This window comes from Cherax quadricarinatus, chromosome 24 (assembly GCF_038502225.1).
Source record: "Cherax quadricarinatus isolate ZL_2023a chromosome 24, ASM3850222v1, whole genome shotgun sequence".
NCBI classification, from domain to species: Eukaryota; Metazoa; Arthropoda; class Malacostraca; order Decapoda; family Parastacidae; genus Cherax; species Cherax quadricarinatus.
In genome coordinates, this window is record NC_091315.1 from 15,929,201 (window position 1) to 15,951,314 (window position 22,114).

Here is a 22,114-nt window from a genome sequence, read left to right on the forward strand (position 1 = left end):
TACCACCGCCTGCCGCTGCCACCACCGCCGCCGCTGCCACCTACCGCCGCTGCCGCCACCACCTGCCGCCGCCGCTGCTGCCGCCACCATTACCGCCTGCCACCATTACCGCCTGCCACCACCGCCTGCCTGCCGCCACCACCGCCGCTGCCGCCACCACCGCCGCCTGCCGCCACCACCTGCGCCGCCGCTGCTGCTGCCTACCTTCATTACCGCCGCCACCACCTCCGCTGCCACCGCCACCACCGCTGCCGATGCCACTACCACCACCGCCGCCACCGCCGCCACCACCACCGCCTGCCTGCTTCGCCACCTCATTACCGCTGCCGCCATACCGCCGCTGCCGCCACCATTACCGCTGCCACTGCTGCTACCGCTGCCTGCCACTCGCCACCGCCGCCGCCTACCATTGCCGCTGCTGCCGCCACCATTACCGCTGATGCCACCGCCGCCTGCCGCCATTACCGCCGCCTGCCGCCACTCACCACCTACCGCTGCCACCTGCCACCACCTGCCGCCATTGCCGCCTAGTGCCACCACCGCTTCCGCCACCACCACCGCTGCCTGCCTGCTGCCGCTGCTGCCTGCTGCCGCCTGCTGCCGCCTGCCGCCGCTGCCGCTGCCACCGCCTGCCTGCCTACCGCTGCCTGCCACCGCCGCCGCTGCTGCTAATACCACCGCCGCCGCCACCGCCTGCCGCCGCCACCACCGCCGCCGCCGCCACCACCGCCTGCCACCGCCACCACTACCACCGCCACCACCGCCGCCGCCGCCACCTCCACCGCCTCCGCCAGTGCCACCACCACCGCCGCCACCTGCCACCACCGCCTGCCACCGCCGCCACCACCACACCACCGCCGCTGCCGCCACCATTACCGCTGCTACCACCGCCGCCGCCGCCACCACCGCCGCCACCTGCCGCCACCTACTACCACCGCCGCCACTGCCGCCACCACCTACCGCTGCCGCTGCCGCCGCTGCCGCCTGCCGCCGCCGCTGCCGCCTCCTTGCCGCCGCCACCACCGCCTGCCACCCCCACCTACCTACCGCCGCCGCCTGCCGCCGCCGCCTGCCGCTGCCGCCACCACCACCACCGCCTGCCACCGCTGCCGCCGCCACCACCGCCGCCTGCCGCCGCCACCACCGCCGCCTGCTGCCTGCCATCACCGCCGCCGCTGCCGCCACTACCTACTACTGCTGCTGCTACTGCTGCTGCTGCCACTACTGCTACTGCTGCTGCTGCCACTACTGCTACTGCTGCTGCTCCTGCTTCTATTACTGCTGCTACTTGATTAGTGATGTTTGGGTAAAATGCCGCCTAACTGACCCTCATACATTCGATAAAATTTAACCTTAATATATAAAGTGCAACTGATAAATAATTTTAACATTTTTATCAATTGATCCTCAACTTCAGAGGAGCAGGTCTTCCAGTTTTCCCAGGAGCAACGCAAGAGATGCTCGCTACGACTAAATTAAAGGTGCTTTCTCAATGGGTTCGGTGCCTCTTCGTTAAGGTGCTTCTCTGGAAGAACATTTTCTTAATGCATCGAAAGCCTCATTAGGTTTTCCCCTCGCTTTTTTTTTTTTTTGGAGTATACTTGATTATCTATTAGATTTTGTAATTTAGTTTTTAATTATGTACATTACAGGACAAATGTTTGCTGGCTCTGAAAAGTGTGAGGTAAACCTGTCAGGCTAGGGAGGTACATCCCCCATCCCTCCCTTTCCATGGATTTTTGTACGTTCAGTAAAAGTTAATAATAATTAGAAAATGTTGACATGTTAGTTCAATAAATTTAATTCAGCGCCTGCTGTGTAGGCGAAACGTCTCGTAATAAAGATACCTAACTGTTCCAAATGTGCCTTACGTATCTACTTGTCGGTAGTGAACTTAAAAACTTACCAACAAAGAAAGTGGCCGTCGCAGCAGAAGTTTTAACGAGGCTTTTCTCCTTATACCTGACACTGCGATCACTTAACCTCACTTAACTCGGCTGGCTACTCACATATAACTACATGGCCTCTTTTTTCCACCTCATGACCTCTCTCTCTCTCTCCAGATCATATACATGCTCACGCCTTGTTCCCTGTGTGGGCGAAATGACTTCACAAAAAATTGCTCTAACACGCATTTTGTGCCTTACATTACTTTACTTTCTCATGTGATCATGTGTTGAATAACCTGAGATACTGTTGTGTCGTGCAGGAGTAAGTGTGAAGCTGTGGGCTGCTCCTTCCTGCTGCTGATGGAGCCACAGGGGCTCCTGGAGGACCCGGCCACCATCTCTACACTCGTCGCTTCCGACAGGTTAGTCCTGCTGTGTGAGCACAAACAGATAACAGATCTTGTGATTTACGTTAATCAGTATTCCGAGGCTGTCTGCTGAGGACTGACTACTGTCTACCTACTGCTAATGTTGTTTAAAGAGCTAAGAATATATTTAGATTTTGTCGCCTAAGCTGCTAGTTTATTGTACGTCATATAGGTTAGTTTAGGCAAGATTCGTCAGGAAACAGGACAAGTGTCTCCTGATGCAGGTTTTAGTCATATGATGACCCTCCATTGGAGCTTATAGACATCTGACCGAGGCCTTCCGTTGGCTTACCGGTCCACCCTTTTAAAAATTGAAATTATTAGCCACTGTATATCCCAGCCTTGCGATGAACGGCAGCTGTTATTAGGCCAGAGTGTGAGGGAAGATATATCAGAAGCGGGTGGCAACAGTGTTACCTTTTAAGTTTGTGTGTTAGGCTAGGTAAAGTGTCCGTTTGCACACGGTGATATATACATACATCACCAGTCACTACTTGCTTAACCCATTCTTCAAGTCGGTGGTCACAACTTTCTGGGATTTGCAGTATTTTGTTAACCACTGACAACAAAAACTCATGGTAAATAGCCTAGTTGGCCCGGAGTTCACCTTAAGTGAGTATCTCCTACAGGTCAGTGAGCTCACCCTCCACTTTTTCCTACAGGTCAGTGAGCTCACCCTCCATTTTTTCCTACAGGTCAGTGAGCTCACCCTCCACTGTCTCCTATAGGTCAGTTGTGGCGCCTCTGCTGAAGCAGAGGAGGAAGGACGGGAAGGTCAACTACATGTACGGCGGCGCCTCCAGCTCTGTCTGGAATCAGTTCATTCGTGACCGCACCTTCAGGTAAGTCCTACAAGGGAGAGGCCTCGATACTACTGAAAGGCTCTTAATCCAAGGATTTGCAGTTACCCATCTCCTTCCTTGGAATAAACCTGATAACCTACGACCCTCTGGCACTGCTTGTGAGGAAGATGATTAAGAGTGGTGCTGTAGATCACATCAGTGATCTACAGCACCACTGATGTGATCTACAGCACCACTGATGTGATCTACAGCACCACTGATGTGATCTACAGCACCACTGATGTGATCTACAGCACCACTGATGTGATCTACAGCACCACTGATGTGATCTACAGCACCACTGATGTGATCTACAGCACCACTGATGTGATCTACAACACCACTGATGTGATCTACAACACCACTGATGTGATCTACAACACCACTGATGTGATCTACAACACCACTGATGTGATCTACAGCACCACTGATGTGATCTACAGCACCACTGATGTGATCTACAACACCACTGATGTGATCTACAACACCACTGATGTGATCTACAGCACCACTGATGTGATCTACAGCACCACTGATGTGATCTACAGCACCACTGATGTGATCTACAGCACCACTGATGTGATCTACAGCACCACTGATGTGATCTACAACACCACTGATGTAATCTACAACACCACTGATGTGATCTACAACACCACTGATGTGATCTACAACACCACTGATGTGATCTACAGCACCACTGATGTGATCTACAGCACCACTGATGTGATCTACAACACCACTGATGTGATCTACAACACCACTGATGTGATCTACAACACCACTGATGTGATCTACAGCACCACTGATGTGATCTACAGCACCACTGATGTGATCTACAGCACCACTGATGTGATCTACAGCACCACTGATGTGATCTACAGCACCACTGATGTGATCTACAGCACCACTGATGTGATCTACAGCACCACTGATGGGATCTACAGCACCACTGATGTGATCTACAGCACCACTGATGTGATCTACAGCACCACTGATGTGATCTACAGCACCACTGATGTGATCTACAGCACCACTGATGTGATCTACAGCACCACTGATGTGATCTACAGCACCACTGATGTGATCTACAGCACCACTGATGTGATCTACAGCACCACTGATGTGATCTACAACACCACTGATGTGATCTACAACACCACTGATGTGATCAACACCACTGATGTGATCTACAGCACCACTGATGTGATCTACAGCACCACTGATGTGATCTACAACACCACTGATGTGATCTACAGCACCACTGATGTGATCTACAACACCACTGATGTGATCTACAACACCACTGATGTGATCTACAGCACCACTGATGTGATCTACAACACCACTGATGTGATCTACAGCACCACTGATGTGATCTACAGCACCACTGATGTGATCTACAGCACCACTGATGTGATCTACAGCACCACTGATGTGATATACAGCACCACTGATGTGATCTACAGCACCACTGATGTGATCCACAGCACCACTGATGTGATCTACAGCACCACTGATGTGATCTACAGCACCACTGATGTGATCTACAGCACCACTGATGTGATCTACAGCACCACTGATGTGATCTACAGCACCACTGATGTGATCTACAGCACCACTGATGTGATCTACAACACCACTGATGTGATCTACAGCACCACTGATGTGATCTACAACACCACTGATGTGATCTACAGCACCACTGATGTGATCTACAGCACCACTGAGGTGATCTACAGCACCACTGATGTGATCTACAGCACCACTGATGTGATCTACAGCACCACTGATGTGATCTACAGCACCACTGATGTGATCTACAGCACCACTGATGTGATCTACAGCACCACTGATGTGATCTACAGCACCACTGATGTGATCTACAGCACCACTGATGTGATCTACAGCACCACTGATGTGATCTACAGCACCACTGATGTGATCTACAGCACCACTGATGTGATCTACAGCACCACTGATGGGATCTACAGCACCACTGATGTGATCTACAGCACCACTGATGTGATCTACAGCACCACTGATGTGATCTACAGCACCACTGATGGGATCTACAGCACCACGTGACCGACTCCCACTGAGAGGACAGACGATTAAGTCTCGATTATTCTTTTCGCCGGATAATCCACTGGGAATAGGTAAACATTACGTTGATTTGTTGAATTCGTATTAAGCGCTAAACCCATGTGGGTCTTTCATCATAAGATGAGTTGTAGGCTTGATCCTCCCTCTGCTGAGCGCCAGGAACACTTGCTTCCTATTTGTACTCACCTGGATGTCACAGCAATAAATTGATAAAATGAAATGAGGTTGGGGAGAGATGGGCGAGGTTGGGGAGGGATGTGTGAGGTTGAGGAGAGATGGGTGAGGTTGGGGAGAGATGGGTGAGGTTGGGGAGAGATGGGTGAGGTTGAGGAGAGATGGGTGAGGTTGGGGAGAGATGAGTGAGGTTGGGGAGAGATGGGTAAGGTTGGGGAAAGATGGGTGAGGTTTGGGGGAGATGGGTGAGGTTCGGGAGAGATGGGTGAGGTTGGGGAGAGATGAGTGAGGTTGGGGAGAGATGGATGAGCTGGGGAGACGGATAGATGAGTAAGATAATTAGATGGTGAAAAAAATTCATATGGAATTAGAGTCGAACCCATGCTGTTTTGGCCCGCCTGATGGTGGTGATCAATACCACTTGTTCCGTGGCTACAATAATATTATATACTGCTTGTTGAGCTAGTACACAAACAGGGAGTAGAATGAAATTAACTCAGAGGCGTCCACACCACCGTATGTCCTTCGATAGTGGGTACAACATCTAGCTTGGCTGGATGCACCATTCTTAGGGATTGTGTGGTCTAGTGGTCTAAAGCGTCATGCATTTTCTCTCACCATGAGGCGGGCCAGAACAACATGAGTTCGACTCCTTGGCTAGTGCAGTGCTTTATATATATATATATATATATATATATATATATATATATATATATATATATATATATATATATATATATATATATATATATATATATATATATATATGTCGTGCCGAATAGGCAGAACTTGCGATCTTGGCTTAAATAGCAGCGCTCATCTTGCCATATAGGACAAGTGAAAATTTGTGTATGCAATTATTTCGCCACAATCATTCTGAACCCAACGAAAAAAATATATTTGATTGTGTTTGTTTAGTACTAAATTATTGTAATCGTATTTAAAATATATTTAGTTGGGTTAGGCTAAAATAAATTGCTCTTGTTATAATAAGGTTAGGTAAGTTTTCTAAGATTCTTTTGGTGCAAAGTTAAAAATTTTTACATTAACATTAATGAAAAAAATATATCTTTAAACGTATAAGAGAAAATTTCAGAAAGGACTTAATTTTAAATGAGTTCTTGCTAATTGACCAGTTTTACATATTCGGCACGTCATATATATATATATATATATATATATATATATATATATATATATATATATATATATATATATATATATATATATATATATATATATATATATATATATATATATATATATATATATATATACATTATATATAGTATGCAGGACAAGCCACGGGGGAGTAGAAATCTTTAGCTAAATTACTTTCACACTTCTCAGTGCGTCATCAGGAGCTGTGCAATATTGCAAGGGAGCAACCAAAGCAGGGAGAGACGTCTCAGGGTAGCGCAGGTGTCACCGGCCACGGTTACCCATAGAGTCTAAGGGTAAAGATTCCCCCCCTTTCCCTTTGGCTTGTCCTGCATAGTTAGGATCGCCCGTCTGCAATTGTTTGCATATATATATAGTATAGTGTAGAATATTTCAAGCAGTGTACATCAACCAGTAGAGGTCAACCAGTGTACGTTAACCAGAACAGCTCAACCAGTGTACGATAACCAGAACAGCTCAACCAGTGTACATCAACTGGTAAAAATCAACCAGTATAAGTCAACCAATACAGGATACTCAAATATGGGTCAACTAATATAGGCCAACCAGTATGTCCTTCCCAAAATTGTTTTGCAAACTGTTGAAATGCATTTTTGTACAAATTAGGAGTAATATATATGCAGGTGTGAGGTGAGGCCAGGCTAGCTAACTTATTCCACATGACTCTCACCAGACAATATGGAAATGACGTACCTTAATTGAATATGAAATAACTTGCGGTACATTGCTTCATACATGTTATATATATATATATATATATATATATATATATATATATATATATATATATATATATATATATATATATATATATATATATATATATATATATATATATATATATATATATATATACGTAATCAATACTCAGTAATAACTCACATGGAGGCGGAAACACAGGAGGTTGTAGATAAATGGCCCAAAGAACCAAAGAACCGACAAGTTGATAAATTAGAAACATGTGCAGCATTTGGGTATCTTTGTTGAGGAAACGTTTCGCCACACAGTGGCTTCATCAGTCCATACAAAGGAGAATGGTGAAGAAGCGGAGGAGTCTGAGGGACTGATTACCTTAAACTCCTTCTGTTCTTCACCATTCTCCTTTGTTTGGACTGATGAAGCTACTGTATGGCTTCATCAGTTACCAAGTGTTGCACATGTGTCTAATTTATCAACTTGTCGGTTCTCTGAATCATTTATCTACATTCCTGTCAAACAGCAACATCTTGGGATGTTAATACAAGGAATTCTTCACTTACCTAACCTTCAGGCATGACCTACTTCCACATGTTGATTTGTCAAATGTGACACCACCTACGACTGTTGCACCTCACCTGCCTACAGTATATAAGTCACTTCTTCGCATATATGCTGTATTCATAAGAACATAAGAACATAAGAAAGGAGGAACACTGCAGCAGGCCTGTTGGCCCATACTAGGCAGGTCCTTTACAATTCATCCCATTAACAAACATTTGACCAACCCAATTTTCAATGCCACCCAAGAAACAAGCTCCGATGTGCAAGTCCCACTCAAATCCAACCCCTCCCACTCATGTACTTATCCAACCTAAATTTGAAACTACCCAAAGTCCCAGCCTCAATAACCCAACTAGGTAGACTGTTCCACTCATCAACTACCCTATTTCCAAACCAATACTTTCCTATGTCCTTTCTAAATCTAAACTTATCTAATTTAAATCCATTACTGCGGGTTCTCTCTTGGAGAGATATCCTCAAGACCTTGTTAATATCCCCTTTATTAATACCTATCTTCCACTTATACACTTCGATCAGGTCTCCCCTCATTCTTCGTCTTACAAGTGAATGTAACTTAAGAGTCTTCAATCTTTCTTCATAAGGAAGATTTCTAATGCTATGTATTAATTTAGTCATCCTACGCTGAATGTTTTCTAACGAATTTATGTCCATTCTGTAATATGGAGACCAGAATTGAGCTGCATAGTCTAGGTGAGGCCTTACTAATGATGTATAAAGCTGCAGTATGACCTCTGGACTTCTGTTGCTTACACTTCTTGATATAAATCCCAGTAATCTATTTGCCTTATTACGTACGCTTAGGCATTGCTGTCTTGGTTTAAGGTTGCTGCTTACCATAACCCCCAAGTCCTTTTCGCAATCTGTATGGCTAAGTTCTACATTATTTAACTTATAAGTGCTAGGGTTATGGACACTCCCAAGCTTCAGAACCTTGCATTTATCTACATTGAACTGCATCTGCCACTTTTCTGACCAAGAGTAGAGTTTGTTTAAATCCTCCTGAAGTTCCCTAACATCTACGTTTGAATCAATTATCCTACCTATCTTCGTGTCATCGGCGAATTTGCTAATATCACTAGTAATTGCTTCATCAAGATCATTGATATATATTATAAACAACACGGGCCCAAGACTGATCCCTGTGGAACGCCACTTGTTACTGATCCCCACTCGGATTTAACCCCATTTATGGACACTCTCTGCTTCCTGTCTGTGAGCCATGATTCGATCCAAGAGAGCACTCTTCCCCCAATGCCATGAGCTGCTACTTTCTTCAACAGTCTTTGGTGCGGAACTCTATCAAATGCCTTACTAAAATCTAAGTAAATAATATAAAATTCTTTATCGTGGTCAACAGCCTCAAAAGCTTTACTGAAGAAAGTTAATAAATTAGTTAGACAAGACCGGCCTCTTGTGAATCCATGCTGAGTATCATTAATCAAGCTATGCTTATCGAGATGGCTTCTTATAATCTCAGCTATAATTGACTCTAGTAATTTGCCTACAATTGAGATCAGGCTTATTGGGCGGTAATTTGACGGTAACGACTTGTCCCCTGTTTTAAAAATAGGAATTACATTAGCCATCATCCACATATCAGACACTACACCTGTTTGAAGAGATAAATTAAAAATATTTGTTAATGGTTCACAGACTTCCATTTTGCATTCCTTTAGAACCCTTGAAAAAACCTCATCAGGACCCGGTGACTTATTTTGCTTCAGTTGGTCTATCTGCTTCACAACCATTTCACTAGTGACTGTGATGTTACATAATTTATCTTCTGGCCCACTATAAAAATTAATTACCGGAATATTATTAGTGTCTTCCTGTGTAAAAACCGAGAGAAAATAATTATTTAAAATCGAGCACATTTCATTCTCTTTGTCAGTAAGATGCCCATAGTTATTTTTAAGGGGACCTATCTTATCTCTGACTTTTGTTCTATAGACCTGGAAAAAACTTTTTGGGTTAGTTTTAGAATCCCTAGCAACTTTAATTTCATAGTCCCTTTTAGCTTTTCTTATCCCCTTTTTAATGTCCCTCTTAATATCAATATACTGATTCATAAGATGACCCTCACCTCTTTTGATACGCCTAGAAATTCCTTTCTTATGCCCTAGTAGATATTTGAGCCTATTATTCATCCATTTTGGGTCATTTCTGTTTGATCTAATTTCTTTATAAGGGATAAACGTTCTTTGAGCAGCATGTATGGAGTTCAGAAAGCTGTTATATTAATAGCTCTCTTCGTTACCCCAGTCAACAGATGATAAGTGTTCTCTAAGCCCATCGTAATCTGCTAAGCGAAAATTTGGGACCGTTACTGAGTTATCCCTACTATCATACTTCCATTCAATGCTAAATGTAATTGATTTGTGGTCGCTAGCACCCAGTTCCTCTGAAACTTCTAAATTATTAACAAGGGATTCATTGTTTGTCAGAACTAAGTCAAGCAGGTTATTACCCCTTGTAGGTTCTGTCACAAACTGCTTCAAAAAACAATCCTGAACTACTTCTAAGAAGTCGTATGATTCTAAATTCCCAGTCAAGAAATTCCAATCAATATGACTAAAGTTAAAGTCTCCTAGAATTACTACATTATCGTGCCTTGAGGCCCTAACAATTTCCTCCCATAGTAGTCTCCCTTGGTCCCTATCTAAATTTGGGGGACGGTATATCACACCTAAATTTAATTTTTCATGCCCCTCTGAAAATTCTATCCAAACAGACTCTGTATGTGTTACTTCAGACTTAATACCCGTTTTTATGCAACAGATCAAGCGATCTCGGACATACAATGCCACGCCACCCCCCTTCCCGATACTTCTATCTACTTGGAACAATTTAAAACCCTGAATGTGACATTCTGCAGGCATGTCCCGACTTTTTGAATTAAACCACGTCTCAGTAATGGCAAATATATCTATGTTACCTGCACTAGCAACTAGTCTCAACTCGTCCATCTTATTCCTAGCACTGCGACTATTTGTGAAATAAATATTTAAAGACCCTCCTCTCTCTTTACCCTTCCTGCTCCTTTCTGTTATTCCACTAAACCTATTACTGTCCCTGTCAATTAGTGCCACTGGCTTTCCAATATCCACCTCATTTTGCCTATTACTAGTTCTCCTAGTACTCATATTACTACCCTGCGACTTCACAGTTTTCCCACCAAAACCCATACCACTAACTATTCCTAGTTTAAAGACCTAACAGCTCCCTCCACTGCGTTGGCCAGTGCTCCCACCCCACACGTAGATAAGTGAACCCCATCCCTGGCCTGATAGCTTGTGCTACCAGGTCGGTTGCCGTGTTCCTCCCTTAAGTCAATGTGACCTGACCTGACTAGGATGGGTGCATTGGCTTAAGCCGGTAGGAGACTTGGACCTGCCTCGCATGGGCCAGTAGGCCTGCTGCAGTGTTCCTTCGTTCTTATGCTCTTATGTTCTTAAGCCTTCTCCCTAAAAGCTGGCTGCCTTGGATCAAAGTCTAGCGCAAGCTGGACTCCAGGGTATTGGTCCAGTGTGGGTAGATTGGTAAAGCACTGCGTACCTTGTTCCAAGGCTCGTAGGTTCGAGTCTCCTTCAGCCAGAGATCAGTGTTTGTGTATATTTCGCCTGCTCTTGCGAATTCCTTATATATATATATATATATATATATATATATATATATATATATATATATATATATATATATATATATATATATATATATATATATATATATATATATATATGTCGTGCCGAATAGGCAGAACTTGCGATCTTGGCTTAAATAGCAACGCTCATCTTGCCATATAGGACAAGTGAAAATTTGTGTATGCAATAATTTCGCCAAAATCATTCTGAACCTAACGAAAAAAATATATTTCATTGTGTTTGTTTAGTATTAAATTATTGTAAACAAATCTAAAATATATTTAGTTGGGTTAGGCTAAAATAAATTGTTCTTCTTATAATAAGGTTAGGTACGTTTTCTAAGATTCTTTTGGTGCAAAATTAAAATTTTTTACATTAACATTAATTAAAAAAATATATCTTCAAACGTATAAGAGGAAAATTTTAGAAAAGACTTAATTTTAAATGAGTTCTTGCTAATTGACCAGTTTTACATATTCGGCACGACATATATATATATATATATATATATATATATATATATATATATATATATATATATATATATATATATATATATATATATATATATATATATATATATATATATACATATATGGTGAAGCAATGTAAAAAGAGAGCAAATGAGAGAGTGGGTGAGATGTTATCAACAAATTTTGTTGAAAATAAGAAAAAGTTTTGGAGTGAGATTAACAAGTTAAGAAAGCCTAGAGAACAAATGGATTTGTCAGTTAAAAATAGGAGAGGAGAGTTATTAAATGGAGAGTTAGAGCTATTGGGAAGATGGAGGGAATATTTTGAGGAATTGTTAAATGTTGATGAAGATAGGGAAGCTGTGATTTCGTGTATAGGGCAAGGAGGAATAACATCTTGTAGGAGTGAGGAAGAGCCAGTTGTGAGTGTGGGGGAAGTTCGTGAGGCAGTAGGTAAAATGAAAGGGGGTAAGGCAGCCGGGATTGATGGGATAAAGATAGAAATGTTGAAAGCAGGTGGGGATATAGTTTTGGAGTGGTTGGTGCAGTTATTTAATAAATGTATGGAAGAGGGTAAGGTACCTAGGGATTGGCAGAGAGCATACATAGTTTCTTTGTATAAAGGCAAAGGGGACAAAAGAGAGTGCAAAAATTATAGGGGGATAAGTCTGTTGAGTATACCTGGTAAAGTATATGGTAGAGTTATTATTGAAAGAATTAAGAGTAAGACGGAGAATAGGATAGCAGATGAACAAGGAGGCTTTAGGAAAGGTAGGGGGTGTGTGGACCAGGTGTTTACAGTGAAACATATAAGTGAACAGTATTTAGATTAGGCTAAAGAGGTCTTTGTGGCATTTATGGATTTGGAAAAGGCGTATGACAGGGTGGATAGGGGGGCAATGTGGCAGATGTTGCAGGTGTATGGTGTAGGAGGTAGGTTACTGAAAGCAGTGAAGAGTTTTTACGAGGATAGTGAGGTGCAAGTTAGAGTATGTAGGAAAGAGGGAAATTATTTCCCAGTAAAAGTAGGCCTTAGACAAGGATGCGTGATGTCACCGTGGTTGTTTAATATATTTATAGATGGGGTTGTAAGAGAAGTAAATGCGAGGGTCTTGGCAAGAGGCATGGAGTTAAAAGATAAAGAATCACACATAAAGTGGGAGTTGTCACAGTTGCTCTTTGCTGATGACACCGTGCTCTTGGGAGATTCTGAAGAGAAGTTGCAGAGATTGGTGGATGAATTTGGTAGGGTGTGCAAAAGAAGAAAATTAAAAGTGAATACAGGAAAGAGTAAGGTTATGAGGATAACAAAAAGATTAGGTGATGAAAGATTGGATATTAGATTGGAGGGAGAGAGTATGGAGGAGGTGAATGTATTCAGATATTTGGGAGTGGACGTGTCAGCGGATGGGTCTATGAAAGATGAGGTGAATCATAGAATTGATGAGGGGAAAAGGGTGAGTGGTGCACTTAGGAGTCTATGGAGACAAAGATCTTTGTCCTTGGAGGCAAAGAGGGGAATGTATGAGAGTATAGTTTTACCAACGCTCTTATATGGGTGTGAAGCATGGGTGATGAATGTTGCAGCGAGGAGAAGGCTGGAGGCAGTGGAGATGTCATGTCTGAGGGCAATGTGTGGTGTGAATATAATGCAGAGAATTCGTAGTTTGGAAGTTAGGAGGAGGTGCGGGATTACCAAAACTGTTGTCCAGAGGGCTGAGGAAGGGTTGTTGAGGTGGTTCGGACATGTAGAGAGAATGGAGCGAAACAGAGTGACTTCAAGAGTGTATCAGTCTGTAGTGGAAGGAAGGCGGGGTAGGGGTCGGCCTAGGAAAGGTCGGAGGGAGGGGGTATAGGAGGTTTTGTGTGCGAGGGGCTTGGACTTCCAGCAGGCATGCGTGAGCGTGTTTGATAGGAGTGAATGGAGACAAGTGGTTTTTAAGACTTGACGTGCTGTTGGAGTGTGAGCAAAGTAACATTTATGAAGGGGTTCAGGGAAACCGGCAGGCCGGACTTGAATCCTGGAGATGGGAAGTACAGTGCCTGCACTCTGAAGGAGGGGTGTTAATGTTGCAGTTTAAAAACTGTAGTGTAAAGCACCCTTCTGGCAAGACAGTGATGGAGTGAATGATGGTGAAAGTTTTTCTTTTTCGTGCCACCCTGCCTTGGTGGGAATCGGCCAGTTATTATTATTATTATTATTAAAGATTAGCCGGTATTCTCCCGGCACGGGCCTTTACCAAGTGGTGGCCCGGCCTTGGCTCCGTCTTTAAGGAGTGTCTGAGACCTAAGTCTTCCATGGGAGGAGGCACAAGTACCTCCTCATCTTTGGGACCAACTGTCCCCAGGCCTAGCCACAAGCTAGACCTCTCTGGTCTGCCATCCCCGCCCCAAGGAGGCAAATGGGAATGACAGTCTTATGAGCTAAAGGCTCGGGCTCAGGCACCTACCCTACCCTAGAAGGGTTAGGCATGGTGTCGATGAAGCGGCCAGTGTGATAAAAAAAAAAAAAAAAAAAAAAAAAAAAAAAAAAAATAATAATAATAATAATAATAATAATAATAATAATAATAATAATAATAATAATAATAATAATAATAATATACATATATGCAAGGAATTCGCGAGAGCAGGCGAAATATACACAAATCAGTGTTTGTATATATAAATATATATATATATATATATATATATATATATATATATATATATATATATTATATATATATATATATATATATATATATATATGTCGTGCCGAATAGGCAGAATTTGCGATCTTGGCTTAAATAGCAACGCTCATCTTGCCATATAGGACAAGTGAAAATTTGTGTATGCAATAATTTCGCCAAAATGATTCTGAACCTAACGAAAAAAATATATTTCACTGTGTTTGTTTAGTATTAAATTATTGTAAGCAAATCTAAAATATATTTAGTTGGGTTAGGCTAAAATAAATTGTTCTTGTTATAATAAGGTTAGGTAAGTTTTCTAAGTTCCTTTTGCAGCAAAATTATAAATTTTTACATCAACATTAATGAAAAAAATATATCTTTAAACGTATAAGAGAAAATTTTAGAAAGGACTTAATTTTAAATGAGTTCTTGCTAATTGACCAGTTTTACATATTCGGCACGACATATATATATATATATATATATATATATATATATATATATATATATATATATATATATATATATATATATATATATATAGATATATATATATACATATATATACATATATATACACTGACACCAACTGTGTCGTTCCGCAGGGCGACGTTGCAGGTGGAAGACGTGCACACCATTAGACTCGTCAGAAGAGACCTTATCGACGACTACCTAGCTGGCAAGCAGGTGAGCTGTAGCTGCACCATCCCTACACTTACCTATCCATAACTAGTAGTTACAATCACCAGAGCAGATGAGCTGCTCTCCTCAGGTTCCATTTTCAGGATTTGTTCATCAAGAATTTTTTTTTTAATTTCTGATGGTGCAGAGATTAATGCATCCTTTTGTGATTCAACCCATGGATCTGCCAGTGATCTACCAGTGATCCACCAGTGATCTACCAGTGATTTACCAGTGATCTACCAGTGATCTACCAATGATCTACCAGTGATCTACCAGTGATCCACCAATGATCTACCCGTGATCTACCAATGATCTACCAGTGATCTACCTGTGATCTACCAGTGATCTACCAGTGATCTGCCAGTGATCTACCAGTGATCTACCAGTGATCTACCAGTGATCCACCAATGATCTACCCGTGATCTATCAATGATCTACCAATGATCTACAAGTGATCTACCAGTGATCCACCAGTGGCCTACCAGCGATCTACCAATGATCTACCAATGATCTACCAGTGATCTACCAGTGATTTACCAATGATCTACCAACGATTTACCAATAATCTACAAATGATCTACCAGTTATCTACCATTGATCTACCAATGATCTACCAGTGATCTACCAGTGATCTACCAGTGATCTAACAATGATCTACCAATGATCTACCAGTGATCCACCAGTGATCTACCAGTGATCTAACAATGATCTACCAATGATCTACCAGTGATCTGAAAGGGATCTACCAATGATCCAGTGATCTACCAGTGATCTACCAGTGATCTACCAGTGATCTACCAATGATCTACCAGTGATCTGCCAGTGATCTACCAATGATCTATCAGTGATCTACCAGTGATCTACCAATGATCTACTAGTGATCTACCATTGATCTAACAATGATCTACCAATGATCTACCAGTGATCTACCGGTGATCTACCAATGATCTACCAGTGATCCACCAGTGATCTACCAATGGTCTACCAATGATGTACGAGTGATCTACCAGTGATCTACCAGTGATCCACCAGTGATCCACCAGTGATCTACCAATGGTCTACCAATGATCTACCATTGATCTACCAATGATCTACCAGTGATCCACCAGTGATCCACCAGTGATCTACCAATGATCTACCATTGATCTACCAATGATCTACCAGTGATCCACCAGTGATCCAACAATGATCTACCAATGATCTACCAGTGATCCACCAGTGATCTACCAATGATCTACCAATGATCTACCGGTGATCCACCAGTGATCTACCAATGATCTACCAATGATCTACCAGTGATCCACCAGTGATCCACCAGTGATCTACCAATGATCTACCATTGATCTACCAATGATCTACCAGTGATCCACCAGTGATCCAACAATGATCTACCAATGATCTACCAGTGATCCACCAGTGATCCAACAATGATCTACCAATGATCTACCAGTGATCCACCAGTGATCTACCAATGATCTACCAATGATCTACCAGTGATCCACCAGTGATCTACCAATGATTTACCAATGATCTACCAGTGATCCACCAGTGATCTACCAGTGATCTACTTGTGATCTACTAGTGATTTACCAATGATCTACCAGTGATCTACTAACGATCTACCAGTGATTTACTAATGATCTACCAGTGATCTACAGTGAACTACCAGTGATCTACTAATGATCTACTAGTGATCTATCAATGATTTACCAGTGATCTACTTATGATCTACCAGTGATCTACTAACGATCTACTAGTGATGTATCAATGATCTACCAGTGATCGACCAGTGATCTACCAGTGATCTACCAATGATCTACCAGTGATCTACCAGTGATCTACCAGGGATCTAATAGTGATCTACCAATTATCTACCAGTGATCTACCAGTGATCTACTAATGATCTACTAGTGATCCACCAATGATCCCCCAGTGATCTACTAATGATCTACTAATGATCTACCAGTGATCTACTAATGATCTAGTGATCTACCAATGATCCACCAGTGATCTACTAGTGATCTACCAGTGATCTAATAATGATCTACCAGTGATCTACTAATGATCTACCAGTGATCTACTAATGATCTACCAGTGATCTTCTAATGGTCTACCAGTAGTCTACTAACTATCTACTCTTGATCTCCTATGATTCACTCGCCTGTACTATGTAAAAGTCTGTCTTAAGTAGTATAACTGATCATTCAAGGTGATAGATAGCACAATAATATTAAAACAGTAGAACAGGTTGTGTATAACTCGCATGTCGTGTACAACACAGATTGTGTATAACACAGGTCGTGTATAACATAGATTGTGTATAACTCACAGGTTGTGTATAACTCACAGGTTGTGTATAACTCACAGGTTGTGTATAACACAAACTATACCACGGGCGGGGATAGAACCCGCGATCAGTGAGTCTCAAAACTCCAGACCGTCGCGTTAGCCACTGGACCAGCTAGCCACAATAGTGTAGAAATATACCTAGTTGTCGAATCTTATTGTGGCTAGCTGGTCCAGTGGCTAACGCGACGGTCTCTACTTTTGAGACTCTGATCGCGGGTTCTATCCCCACCCGTGGTATGGTTTGTTTGCAATCGTTTCATTACGGTTTCGTGAGTCCTGCGTATAACACAGATTGTGTATAACTCACAGGTCGTGTATAACTAACAGGTTGTGTATAACACAGGTTGCTTGCTACATCAACACATCAGGTAGGAGCGGACAGCTGCTCGATCCTCGAGGGTATAAGGAAGGTAAGAAACACCCAGACCTGTGGGGTATCAGGCACAACACGGAGGCCTGGAGTCGAAGGTACCTCCATCCTGACCTCTTCAAGATCATCAAGGGCAAGAAGGAACCCGAGGAGGTAAGAGCATGATGGAGGTTTCAGAGTGGGTAGGGGATGTGTAGATCAAGTGTTTACATTGAAGCATATATGTGAACAGTATTTAGATAAAGGTAGGGAAGTTTTTATTGCCTTTATGGATTTAGAAAAGACATGATAGAGTGGATAGGGGAGCAATGTGGCAGATGTTGCAAGTATATGGAATAGGTGGTAAGTTACTAAATGCTGTAAAGAGTTTTTATGAGGATAGTGAGGCTCAGGTTAGGGTGTGTAGAAGAGAGGGAGAATACTTCCCGATAAAAGTAGGTCTTAGACAGGGATGTGTAATGTCACCATGGTTGTTTAATATATTTATAGATGGGGTTGTAAAAGAATTAAAGGCTAGGGTGTTCAGGAGAGGGGTGGGATTAAATTATGGGGAATTAAATACAAAATGGGAAGTGACACAGTTGCTTTTTGCTGATGATACTGTGCTTATGGGAGAGTCTAAAGAAAAATTGCAAAGGTTAGTGAACGAGTTTAAACGTATAAGAGAAAATTTTAGAAAGGACTTAATTTTAAATGAGTTCTTGCTAATTGACCAGTTTTACATTATTCAGTTTTACATATTCGCCACGACATAGAGTGCCTGCACTCTGAAGGAGGGGTGTTAATGTTGCAGTTTAAAAACTGTAGTGTAAAGCACCCTTCTGGCAAGACAGTGATGGAGTGAATGATGGTGAAAGTTTTTCTTTTTCGGGCCACCCTGCCTTGGTGATAATAAAAAAAATATATATATATATATATATATATATATATATATATATATATATATATATATATATATATATATATATATATTTGTGTGCGTGTGTGTGTGTACTCACCTAATTGTGGTTGCAGGGGTCGATACTCAGCTCCTGGTCCCGCCTCTTCACTAAGTGCTACTAGGTCCTCTCTCTCCCTGCTCCATAAGCCTTATCATACCTCATCTTGAAGCTATATATGGTTCCTGCCTCCACTACCTCACTTGCTAGGCTATTCCATTTCCTGACAACTCTATGATTGAAGAAATACTTCCTAACATCCCTTTGACTCATCTGGGTTTTCAACTTCCAATTGTGGCCCCTTGTTTCTGTGTCCCCTCCCTGGAACATCCTGTCTCTGTCCACCTTCTCTATTCCACGCAGTATTTTATATGTCGTTATCATGTCTCCCCTGATCCTCCTGTCCTCCAGTGTCGTCAGGCCGATTTCCCTTAACATTTCTTCATAGGACATTCCCCTTAGCTCTGGAACTAACTGTCGCAAACCTTTGCACTTTCTCTAATTTCTTGACGTGCTTGGTTAAGCATGGGTTAGAAACAGGTGCTACATACTCCAGTATGGGCCTGACGTACACGGTGTACAGTATCGTGAACGATTCCTTACTACGGTATCGGAACGCTGTTCTCAGGTTTGCCAGGCGCCCATGTGCCGCAGCAGTAATCTGGTTGCGTGCTTCCGGAGACATGCTCGGTGTCATGATCACACCAAGATCTTTCTCCATGAGTGAGGTTTGCAGTCTTTGGCCACCTAGCCTATGCTCCGTCAGGGGTCTTCTTTGCCCTTCCCCAATCTTCATGACTTTGCATTTGGCGGGGATGAATTCGAGATGCCAGTTGCTGGACCACGTGTTCAGCCTGTCCAAGTCTCCTTGTAGTCCTGTCTGATCCTCATCTGATTTGATTCTCCTCATTAACTTCACGTCATTTGCGAACAAGGACACGTCTGAGTCTATCCCTTCCATCATATCTGGAGTTTACCTGCAGAGAGTTCACTTATCATTCACTTATACCAAAAATAGCACTGGTCCTAGGACTGACCACTGTGGGACTCCGCTCATCACAGGCGCCACTGTGATGCCTCATCACATACCATGACTCGTTGTTACCTCCCTGTCAGGTATAATCTGATCCATTGCAGTGCCCTTCCTGTTATATGCGCCTGATCCTCCAGCTTCTGCACTAATCTCTTGTGAGGAACTGTGTCGATGACCTTCCTGCAGTCCAGGAAAATGCTATCAACCCACCCTTTTCTCTCTCGTGTCTCTCTTATTTTGTTACTTTGTCATAAAACTCCAGAAGGTTTGTGACACAGGATTTGCCTTCCATGAATCTGTGCTGGTTGCCTTTTATAATCTTGTTCCGTTCCAGGTGCTCCACCTCTCTCCTCCTGATAATCTTCTCCATGACTTTGCATACTGTACACGTCAGTGACATTGGTCTATAGTTTAGTGCCTCTTTTCTGTCTCCTTTTTTAAAAATGAGAACTATATTTGCCGTCTTCCATACCTCAAGTTGTTGCCCAGTTTCGAAGGATGTGTGGAAGATTGTGGTTAGTGGCACACACAACATCTCTGCCCCTTCTCTAAGGACCCACTGGGAGATGTTATCCGGTCCCATCGCCTTTGAGGTATGAAGGTCACTTAGCAGCTTCTGCACCTCCTCCTCAGTTGTGTGTATATTATCCAACACTTGTTGATATATTCCCTGTTGGTGTTCCTCTCTGCGCTGTCTTTCCACAGCCCTTCCTGTCTCCACTGTGAATTCTTCCTGGAATCTCCTGTTGAGCTCCTCACATACCTCTTGATCGTTTCTTGTTAGTTCCCCACCTTCTTTCCTCAGCCTGATCACCTGGTCTTTGACTGTTGTCTTCCTCCTGATGTGGATATACAGCAGTTACGGGTCGACTTGACTTTCGATGCTATGTTGTGTGTTTGTGTGTTTGTGTGTGTTTGTGTGTATGTGTGTGTGTGTGTGTGTGTGTGTGTGTGTGTGTGTGTGTGTGTGTGTGTGTGTGTGTGTGTGTGTGTGTGTGTGTGTGTGTGTGAGTATATTTGTGTGTGTGTGTGTGTGTGTGTGTGTGTGTGTGTGAGTGTGTGTGTGTGTGTGTGTGTGTGTGTGTGTGTGTGTGTACTCACCTATTTGTACTCACCTATTTGTGGTTGCAGGGGTCGAGTCATAGCTCCTGGCCCCGCCTCTTCACTGATTGCTTCTAGGTCCTCTCTCTCCCTGCTCCATGAGCTTTATCATACCTCGCCTTAAAACTATGTATGGTTCCCGCCTCCACTACTTCACTTTCTAGGCTATTCCACGGCTTGACTACTCAATGACTGAAGAAATACTTCCTAACATCCCTTTGATTCATCTGAGTCTTCAACTTCCAATTGTGACCTCTTGTGTCTGTGTCCCATCTTTGAAACATCCCGTCTTTGTCCACCTCGTCTATTCCGCGCAGTATTTTATATGTCGTTATCATGTCTCCCCTGACCCTCCTGGCCTCCAGTGTCGTCAGGCCGATTTCCCTCAACCTTTCTTCGTAGGACAATCCCCGTAGCTCTGGGACTAGTCTTGTTGCAAACCTTTGCGCTTTCTCTAATTTCTTGACGTGCTTGTCTAGGTGTGGATTCCAAACTGGTGCTGTATACTCCAGTATGGGCCTGACGTAAATGGTATACAGAGTCTTGAACGAATCCTTACTGAGGTATCGGAACGCTATCCGTAGGTTTGCCAGGCGCCCGTATGCTGCAGCAGTTATCTGATTGATATGCGCCTCAGGAGATATGCTCGGTGTTATACTCACCCCCAGATCTTTTTCCTTAAGTGAGGTTTGCAGATTTTGGCCATCTAAACTATATTTTGTCTGCGGTGTTCTTTGCCCTTCCCCAATCTTTATGACTTTGCATTTGGCAGGGTTAAACTCAAGGAGCCAGTTGCTGGACCAGGCTTGTAGCCTGTCCAGGTCTCTTTGTAGTCCTGCCTGTTCCTCATCCGATTTGATTCTTCTCATTAACTTCACATCATCCGCAAACAATGACACTTCTGAGTCTATCCCTTCCGTTATGTCATTCACATACACCAAGAACGGC

General features: G+C 42.9%; 1 protein-coding gene across 1 annotated transcript in view; it reads left to right on the top strand.

The window, feature by feature from the left end:
- Positions 1 to 22,114, top strand: part of LOC128690727 (multifunctional procollagen lysine hydroxylase and glycosyltransferase LH3) — a 124,914-nt gene that overhangs the window by 66,857 nt on the left and 35,943 nt on the right. Inside the window, exons 9-12 of the mRNA XM_070088211.1 lie at positions 2,210 to 2,311; positions 3,046 to 3,159; positions 15,297 to 15,378; positions 18,068 to 18,247. Coding sequence (XP_069944312.1) covers positions 2,210 to 2,311; positions 3,046 to 3,159; positions 15,297 to 15,378; positions 18,068 to 18,247 — 478 coding nt within the window. The remainder of the gene's footprint in view (positions 1 to 2,209; positions 2,312 to 3,045; positions 3,160 to 15,296; positions 15,379 to 18,067; positions 18,248 to 22,114) is intronic.